At 40.5% G+C, this 9,460-nt stretch overlaps 1 protein-coding gene across 1 annotated transcript in view; it reads left to right on the plus strand.

The window, feature by feature from the left end:
* cfap206 (cilia and flagella associated protein 206) overlaps positions 1-8,147 on the plus strand; it is a 34,198-nt gene extending 26,051 nt beyond the window's left edge. Inside the window, exons 6-12 of the mRNA XM_030406261.1 lie at positions 1,570-1,784; positions 1,955-2,074; positions 3,483-3,681; positions 3,767-3,904; positions 7,016-7,209; positions 7,529-7,669; positions 7,858-8,147. Of these exons, the coding sequence (XP_030262121.1) occupies positions 1,570-1,784; positions 1,955-2,074; positions 3,483-3,681; positions 3,767-3,904; positions 7,016-7,209; positions 7,529-7,669; positions 7,858-8,079 (1,229 nt within the window). The 3' untranslated portion in view covers positions 8,080-8,147. The remainder of the gene's footprint in view (positions 1-1,569; positions 1,785-1,954; positions 2,075-3,482; positions 3,682-3,766; positions 3,905-7,015; positions 7,210-7,528; positions 7,670-7,857) is intronic.
* Positions 8,148-9,460: the final 1,313 nt, after the last annotated feature.

Consider the following 9,460-nt stretch of genomic DNA (forward strand, 5'->3'; position numbering starts at 1 on the left):
TCCATACTTGTTTAGTGTTTTATGCATCGTAGATTCGTCAACAGAGATGTTAGCATGTCCCAGAGATTGATGTAACTAAGCTGACACTCTAGGATTCTTTTTTATCTCACTGAGCATTCTCACTGTGCTCTTGCAGTCATCTTTACAGGACGGCCACTTCTAGGCAGAGTGGCAACAGTGCTGAACTTGTCTTAACATGGACTGATGAACGTCATGGATTTTATTGATACTTTTCAGAATCAGAATCAGAAATCCTTTAATGACCCACAGACGGGGAAATTTGTTTGTCCCAGCAGCGACAGAATATTACAAGAAGAAAAACCAATAGCAAAAGTAAGCAATATAATTAAAAAGGGAAGAAATAGAATAGACGTATATACATATTTATATGATATAGTGCAAAATTAACAGCAAATTTTCATACACAGATTTTAAATACAAACAATAAATATGGGTGTTAAGGAAACTGACCAGAAAAAACAAGAAAAACAGAAATGAGTTTTCGTACAGACTTATTGCACAGTGCAGAGTACAGGGTGAGGCCTATAGGGAGCAGTGATGGTTGTACAGTTTGACAGCAGCAGGAAGGAAGGACCTTCGATACTTCTCCTTCACACATTTAGGGTGTATCAGTCTGTTGCAACCCTCTCCAGCTTTATACAAGTCAACAATTCTTAATCGTAGGTCTTCTGAGAGCTCTTTTGTGCGACGCATGGTTCACATCAGGCAATGCTTCTTGAGAATTGCAAATTCAAAACTGGTGTGTGTTTTTAATAGGGCAGGGCAGCTTAAACCAATACCTCCAATCTTGTGTCATTGATTGTACTTGAGGTAGGCTGACTCCTGACTCCAGTTAGCTCTTGGAGAAGTCATTAGACTAGGGGTTCACATACTTTTTCCACCCTGCACTGTGAATGTTTACATGTTGTGTTCAATGAAAACATATAATTGTTTGTGTGGTAATAGTTCAGGCAGACTGTGTTTGTCTGTTGTTGTGGCTTAGATGAAGATCAGAAACATATTTTATGACCAATTATGCAGAAATCAAGGTAATTCCAAAGGGTTCACATACTTTTTCTTGCAACTGTAGTGTTGCTGGCTGGGTTCAGAGAGGAACATCTTACTGCACCTAACTGAGCAGGTTCAACTTCATCTCACAGAAGCCTGGTTGGCAGCATTCAGTGTTCACAGTCATAAGACAATTCCTGGGAAATTAGGTTTAAATCTAAGGCCTAAACAGTTCCCTCTCTTCTTTGTAGATAAAGAAGTGTCCACATACAGCTCCAATATTTTATTATACTCAGGACAAGTTTTCTGGAGATCAGTCTGAATCACAAATCTAGGCAGCAACACAGAATATATAGAATACTGCTTCTGGCTCAAGCAGGTACAGATGATGGATGGAATTAAGAAAACTGTAGGAGGACTTTGTGGACAGATTATGAGAGAATAATCATGATATTTAAAGACCAAGTCAAAATGTGTTTCTTCTTGTTTGACACTATAAGGCTGTTTTCACATTCACTCATGATGAATACTGCATGTGGTATCTTTACATTTTCTCCACAGTCCCTGCAGTTCATAGTGAGGCTCTTCGAGTCACCAGTACAGGCTTAGAGGAGGATCTGAGTCTTTCACAGAGTTTGGCGCAGAAGTACACAGCTGTGCTGGAGAAGCTAACAGACCCTGACAGTCAGTGTGAAGAGTGTGACGTGCCCATCCTCCGACTCAAACAGGCTCTCTACAACGTCAGGCAGCATGAGGCCTTCCTCAGCATGTTACTGGTGAGGTCACAGTCGCTTCTAATTATGGTGTCTGCAAATGTTGACTTTTTACATCTGTTACTATTAGCATGTGAAATTATACATAACACAACTTTAACAGCTTATTGATTAAAAGAAGGCAGGTAAATTCAAGTTAAATATGTATTAATGTGTTTTCTGTTCACCACCAGGCTGATGCACGTTTATGTGCCAAGCAATTTGAGAATATGCAGACTGAGTTCTCATCGCAGATGAAGCTGCTCAAAGAAACTGTGCATTCAAAGACAGCTGTACCCACTGCAAAAGCTTTTGTAAGTGTCTTGGTCACCGATTTGGTATCTACTGTTGTTATGTCTTGTTAAATCAGCTCTGAGAGAAATAGGTCTAAGTTTTGGGAAATGCACATATATTCATTCCTCCTAAATGTAAGATAAGGAGATGAGATCAATCTCATGTCTGTGAGTTCAGTATAGAGTTGGATGTACTGTTGGTTATCTTTAAAGAGCAGGGCAACAGGAGTAGCCAAATGCTAGGACAAATAGACACCATGTATTACCAAAAGAAAGAATATAATGCGGAGCGTCTGCCACATTTACAAGACGGCCCAAAAAATGAAGAAATTATCAGAGACAGTGTTTCACAAAGTTTATAATGATAAACTGTCTCTGACAGCAGCTAACTGCTCAACGAATGTGGTCATACGAGGCCCCGACCACTTCTGAATGTGGTCTGAATCTTGGGTGTGTTCACACTTGATTTACAGCCCTCACTTAGTGATTGAAGAAACTAAGACGCATGTTAATGTCAGATGTAAACAGGGCCAGGATGTGGTTCACCTCTGTCCAAAGGTCAAGACTACACCTACTAACAATTCTAAAGTTCACTGAACATCATGTTTTTCATCGGAAATGGTAGAATTATAATTTGTGGTTTTTGGGGGAATAACTGTTCATGCTGGAACTGTTTCTTAGCTAATCACAGAGTATTGTTGTCACGGTGAGTTTCCACATTTTCCACCGTCCTGTCTGTACAGAAAATAATAGTTCCAGTATGTAACGCACCCTATTACCCACTGTGTGTGTGTGTGTGTGTGTGTGTGTGTGTGTGTGTGTGTGTGTGTGTGTGTATACTAAGCAAACGCTATAAGCCAAGTTAATTACTCCTCAGTGTGCAGTTCTTCACTTTATACTGAGACAGACTTCCTGCCACCTCCAGAACCAACACACTCTAGAATCAACACACAAGCATTATATATCAATATCAATCATCCCTTTGCACTCTCAGCAAGACAGCAAAGAAAGGCATTTCTGATCATGTTGAGCCATGCCTTTAAATGCATTTTTTCCTTCGACATTTTCTTTGTGTGCTTTTTATCAGTTGAATTACATCTTTGATAAAAAGCTGCACCATAAATTAAGAGGTGCGTCATAAATACGAAATAATACATTTAAAAAAATCTTGAATTGGCACGCAGGTAGTCGAGTGGTTAGAGCGCATTCCACGGAGTGGACCCCAGTTGGAATCTGGCCGGAGAACCTGTACTGCATGTCACACCCCCCATCTCTCTCCCCTTTCTGATCTATCCACTGTCAAATAAAGGTGTCTATGCCTCAAAAAAATTTAAAAAAATAAAAAAATCATGAATTGCTTGAGTTTTTGTCTTGTTTTGTCTTGCCTTTTTACCACCTTGTTTAGATCAATCCTCATATTGTCTTTCAGCCAGCGTTTAAGGCCCTGTCACAGTTTTGGATTGGACTTCAGGATGAGGTGGAGCTGCTAAACATCCTCAATAACATCAGGCTCAATCTGCAGCCCTTTACTGCCTCTCAGGCCAAACTTTTCTCTGAAGCTTATTTGGACGGACTGCTGGGGACATCAGAGGTGAAGACAGATGAACAGAGAATGGTTGAGTCCTCAGGTATGGCTGATGTCACCAACACATATGGGATGCCAGCATGTAAAGTACTGAACTGCAGTTAAATAGTTTAATCATTGTTTTTCAGATGAGCGTATTGTTCCTGCTGAAATGAAGACACAGGAATGGCTCCTGCCTGAAACAGCCTGTTTTAATAGGATTCCGTTACAATATAATGGAATCTGTGGCTATACGCTTGTGAACAGAGATGGACTTCTTCTTCCAGGTACTGTTTTCCTGATACACAATTACTGTTTTATGGTTGCAGTTTTGTTTTTTTTACAGTTTTTGCGCGCCTTAAAATTGACAGGTATGTAGGAGAAGACTGAGGGCCAACAAAATCAGGAAAAACACTCTCGCACACTGTCCACTTCACTTGCAATTAAATTTACTGACAACAACGCGTTGGTACTCAGACCTTCATCAGGTTGTATTACAAGACAATGGGGGAGGCTGTTTTAAGAAGGGTTGTGGACTCGTCTCAGGCCACACATCCCTCAAAATCCCATCAAACACACCTGGACATTTCATTTGACATTTACACCACTGAATGAAAACTTCTTTTTTTTTTTTAAAAGAAAACATAACAGCTGAAGTTCATATATCAATCAATGCCTACATGTACACCATAGAAATAATATAACAGTAAAAATGTAACACGAAAGTAGGTTAATGTGTCTTCAAGAGCCTGTCCTTGAACAAAAATGTCATTCACAAGACATGAAATTAGGCAAAAAGAATGAAAAGAAATATGTATGAATATGCTGGTATGAACCAACAGGTCTTTTAGATTTGTATGGGGAATCTCTTTAAAGGAGTCATCACCTGGTTCTTTACATATCCAGTCCCTCTTGGATTGCTTTGGATCAATTCTTAAAACTTATTAGAAAAAAAATAATAAAAAAAAATCAAACATAGAGCTTGTTCTGACCCTTTTTCATACGACTTTCTCACGCGAGGTTATGCGCGAGGTTTTGACCGGTCCGGATGTGCATTGTATTAATATGTAATGAGGCGCGCGTTGATTGGCCGCAGGAAGGACAGAGCCGGAATGGGGGGCGAGCCTGCATGCACACAGACTCCACAACATAAACAGCCCCGTCATGGCGCACACACTAAATGACGAACCTTACGGAATTCAGGCATTTATGTACGAGCCGGAACCTGAACGGTAGAGTGAAGAGACAGAGACGGTGGAAGAGACACGTTTACAGCAGGATGTCTCTGAATGGTAAATTCTTTGTTTTTTCCTTCTTACTTTTCACACTCGTGTTTTACATGTAAGACCTGAGTTTTAATGCTGGCGGTCACGATGTATGGCGTGAAAATGACAGAGAAATAAGCAGATTCGGCGTGCTCACTCTGGCTGAGGACGGCTGTGAGCTGATGCTTATGCAAGTAGCCTCCTGTGGTAACGTCACCACAGGAGCAGAGTCAAAATCTTGTGCTTTAGGAATGCGCACTATTGTGCGCTATTCCTGTTCGGAAAAAGAGCCAAAGCGAAAAAAAATAAGCCACTTTCAAACTCCAGCTTTTCAGGCAAGTTTCAACAGAGGTCCAACACCAATATGCATGATTTAACGAGAGAAATTGCGATTTCCGGGTGATGACTCCTTTAAAAGTTTGGCTAGTTTGGGATCAGATTTAAAAGAATAATAGCAATACAATTCTCAATACATGCCCTTTGTTCAAAGTGATACAGTACTGTATCACTTTGAACCAAGGGCATGTAAAAAAAAGTACCGAATTCGGATGGGTACCGAATTCGGTACTTTTAATGGTACCGACCGAATTCCCCCCGAAGTACCGAGTATCGATTCACGTGAAGTCAATCGGTACCTGAACGCACCTTCACGGGCGTCAGTAAGAGCGGAAGTCGCGGCATAAAGTCTGTTGCATTCTCTATCAGAAAGACAACAAATGTGTCTTCAAAAGAAGAGCTTTACATTGCACCCGAGTGGCGTTTAGAACTGGGTTCTTAGCGAAGGGCTTTTAATTTGAAAGTAGCGACCGGTAGTAGCTTGCTGCTACAACAAGAAGCGGACAACGAAGACAGCTACAGAGATCCAGGAGACGCTAGCATCTCCTGGATCTCTCAGCGGCTGTCCAGTTGCTCATCTTGACGTCTGCGGATGAAGTGATGGACTGACTGCTGTGATCAGCTGTTTCCTGGTTTTAAAACTCCCCGGCTGTTGCTTGCACTATAGACACATATATACATAGACGCCTTATTGAGCGCTGGGACCAATGCACGTCAACGTCGCCGCCATATTGGAGGAGGCAGCTCAGCCCCGTGAACTAATACGAGTCAATGAAGTCAGTCAACGAGTCAGTGAACTTTATAAAGCTCACTTCTACAATGTGCCATAAGTTAATGCTTTTCATTTACACATTCACACACGTACGGATATATTCAGGAAACAGATACGAACCAAAAACAACGTAACGTTCTCTGATGACTATAAACATGAACTACTCCTTATATGTTCAGTCTACAGGTCCGCACCAAACCACAATATGTATTTTTATAATGTTTTTACCAGTTTTTATAGCTGCTAATGTATGTAACGCTGTTTCTGTGATGATACATGACAGTTAAATAGTTAATGTGTCTATAAAAACCAGATCCTGACATGTAAATGTGACATCCTTCTACCATTCTGTCAACTTGTTTAATTAAATTTAAGTTTAGATAACTGACTTCATATGAATCAGAAATACTTCATTGATGCCCTACAAGAAACTGCTCCCATTCAAAGTCAAGAATATGCAGAAAAATACTACTACTACTACTACTACTAAGAATAATAATAATAATAATAACCAAAACTATATATGGTGCATATGTATAATAGTAGCCCACTGCCACTTTACTCTTTTTTTATTATAATTAAATGTTATTTTATACAATATCATATGTTATAATGTTCTTTCATGGATTATATCTCTATTCTGCTGAAAAAAAGAAAGCAGGTTCACTGCTGCTGCAGTTTCTTATCTTGATTTGCAGACTTTGTTAAATTTTGTCAGCATGATTGTTATTATTAGTACTTAGATCATCAAAAATCAAGCATAATGTGACCATGGATAGACACATCAACAAATATTCAAAATTCACAAGTTTTGACTATTTTTTTTAATATACAAAATAACTTTAATTACCACACATATATGCAAAAAAGTACCGGAAACAGGTACCGATATATACCGGTACCGATTTGCAGGTACCGAGTATTGGTAACGTATCGGTTCAAATGTGAAAGGTACCCATCCCTAATGACAGCATCAATAATCAACTCTGTTAATTTACTTTGTAATATTGACACTTCTTTTACAGGTAATCCACATGTGGGAGTCCTCAAACACAAAGAGAAGTTCTATGTTTTCAGCTCCAAAGAAGCTGCCTTGAAATTTGCCTCCTGTCCAGACACCTTCATTGCAGAGGTGGCAAAGAAAGTAAAGCGCTCCCCTGAACTCATTCAGCTCCTCAAACTCTACCAACAGTTCCCCAGCCTCAGTCCTTACTCTGAGGTCAGCAGCTCCTCCACATAAAGTTTTCTTAAAACACATTTCAGTTGTGGAGCCACAGGTATTCTACATGACTTCCACATTTTGAACACCTACAATAAATGTTCAATTAGCCAGGAACCATTTATTAAAGTCACATATAGGATTTGAAAATGTATTACTATTGAGTCATTATTATTTATATTTAATGATAGACCGTCTATGACTACATGTGATGGTAGTATTGACAGTGATGTTGCGGCTGACAGGACTGCACACATTTTCATACTCTGACTGCACTGGAAGTTTGATCCAAACTCAGCTGCTGCCTTGTGTTTTGCAGATGCAGCCAGGAGAGATTTTACTGGTGAAGCCAATCAAGTGTGAGAGCGGCACACAGACTGACCTTCACCCAGTGGAAACAAAAATCGTCAAGTCATATGAGTGGAATGAGTGGGGGCTGCGTAGAAAAGCTGTCAAACGGGTGAGTCACAGTTCATTCGAGGCATTTCAGTGAGGAATAATATTCACTATATAGTTTTGGGTAAAAAAATATCAACTTCTGTGACAGCACACCTGGAGTTGAACTTAGTTACTGTATATATAGCAATCTGTTTGGGTTCTGACATAGAGTCTTGCTAACTTGATACAATAATGTTTTTGTCACTGTAGACTGATCTTTGCACCAAAGTGACACACTCAGTGCAGACTGATCTGAGCCACATGAGACGGGAAAATGTCACTCAGACCTGGCTGTCCAAGAACACCACCTGTCAAAGCAAGAGAGACGGCGAGAGCCACGTACCCAAACCTCAGACCTTCCTGGCTGGTCTGAGGGGACAAAGAGATGCAAACATGATCAAAGCTAACCTGACCAGATCTGTTGATGAATAATCAAGGTCACGTTCAGGGTTAAAAAAAAATTGTTTTTGTGACAAATAGAAGTCAATGTCAGAATATCATATTGTGTTTTGTTATTGTGTACTTGAGTACTGTAGTCATAAGAAACACGCTGTATTTACTTCAAGACTATCTCTACAGAGGAGTACAGAGGACTGACAGAGAGCTTCATCACATGATGAAATGAATCACCTGAAGATCAATATCAGCACAACCAATGAGCCTGTGTTTGAATGTAAGTGTGAAGATCTGGTAACGGGCAAAATCCTTGTTTGTGTTCACATGTTTGAACAGTAATGCTGATTCTGATAGAACACAAATTTGTATCCAGGACATTAGACAATGCTTCAAATATGGATGTTGCTGCAAAGAAGCTACAAATAGTAAAATCTGAACGCTTCACACATGTTTAGCCAGCAGTGCAGAAGATCTCTACAATCAGAACAGTGTCAAGTCGGACAGCAAGATAAGAGTCATAAATTCAGTATCTGAACAAATGTGAAACATGGTTACAATCTGTGCTTCTGCTCCTGAGTTATGATGATGAGTAACAACCAGAAAAGCCTTGCTGCAGAACACTATGACGTCACAGTGAATCGCTACCGATCTTTGATTTATGGCCGAAAACAGTGACCTTTGACCAAACTTAAATAAGTTCATGCTTGACTCCAACTGGACAATTGTGCCAAATTGAATAACTTCCCTTCTGAGATACAGTGTTCATGAGAATGAAACAGACAAACCAACAGACAACCTGAAAATGTCATGAAAATAGATGTGGTCTGATAATGAAGCCCCGGGATACAAAGTGAAGTAATGATGGAGGTAAAACATGGTCGCCAACAGAAACGAGACATTTGTAGATTCACAAGTCGGAGATGGACCACTGTCAACCACCCCACTGGTGAAATTGATTACAAACAATATTGTGATCAACAGCATCAAAAGTAGAGATGCACCGATCGATCGGCAACCGATCGCAATCGGCCGATAATGCCCCTATCGGTTTTGATCGGAGTTCTCAAAATAGATCAAATCAGGCCGATCAGATGACGTTTCAATATAGAGACAGTGCACTGACTGCATGCAGGGTGGGAATTTCACGGTGGCCATGGCCGCTGTTGCCCCGCACTTTGGCCTTGATGCAGCGTAAAAAAAAAAAACTCATCGTACGGCCACAGTGGCCTCTGTGCCCCTGGCCCGGTCAGCGTAGCGAGCTTGTCTTGAATTACAGCCACCCGAGTGCACAGTAGTCACTCACAGTAACTTCAGTGAGTCCGCGGTTCACGCAGGTGGAGTCTCATCATCACGATGATCTCACGTGAAAGCCTCTCAGACAGCAGCAGCGTCTCAAAACAGAAGAACGAAACTTACA

Source organism: Sparus aurata, chromosome 22 (assembly GCF_900880675.1).
Source record: "Sparus aurata chromosome 22, fSpaAur1.1, whole genome shotgun sequence".
Lineage (NCBI taxonomy): Eukaryota > Metazoa > Chordata > Actinopteri > Spariformes > Sparidae > Sparus > Sparus aurata.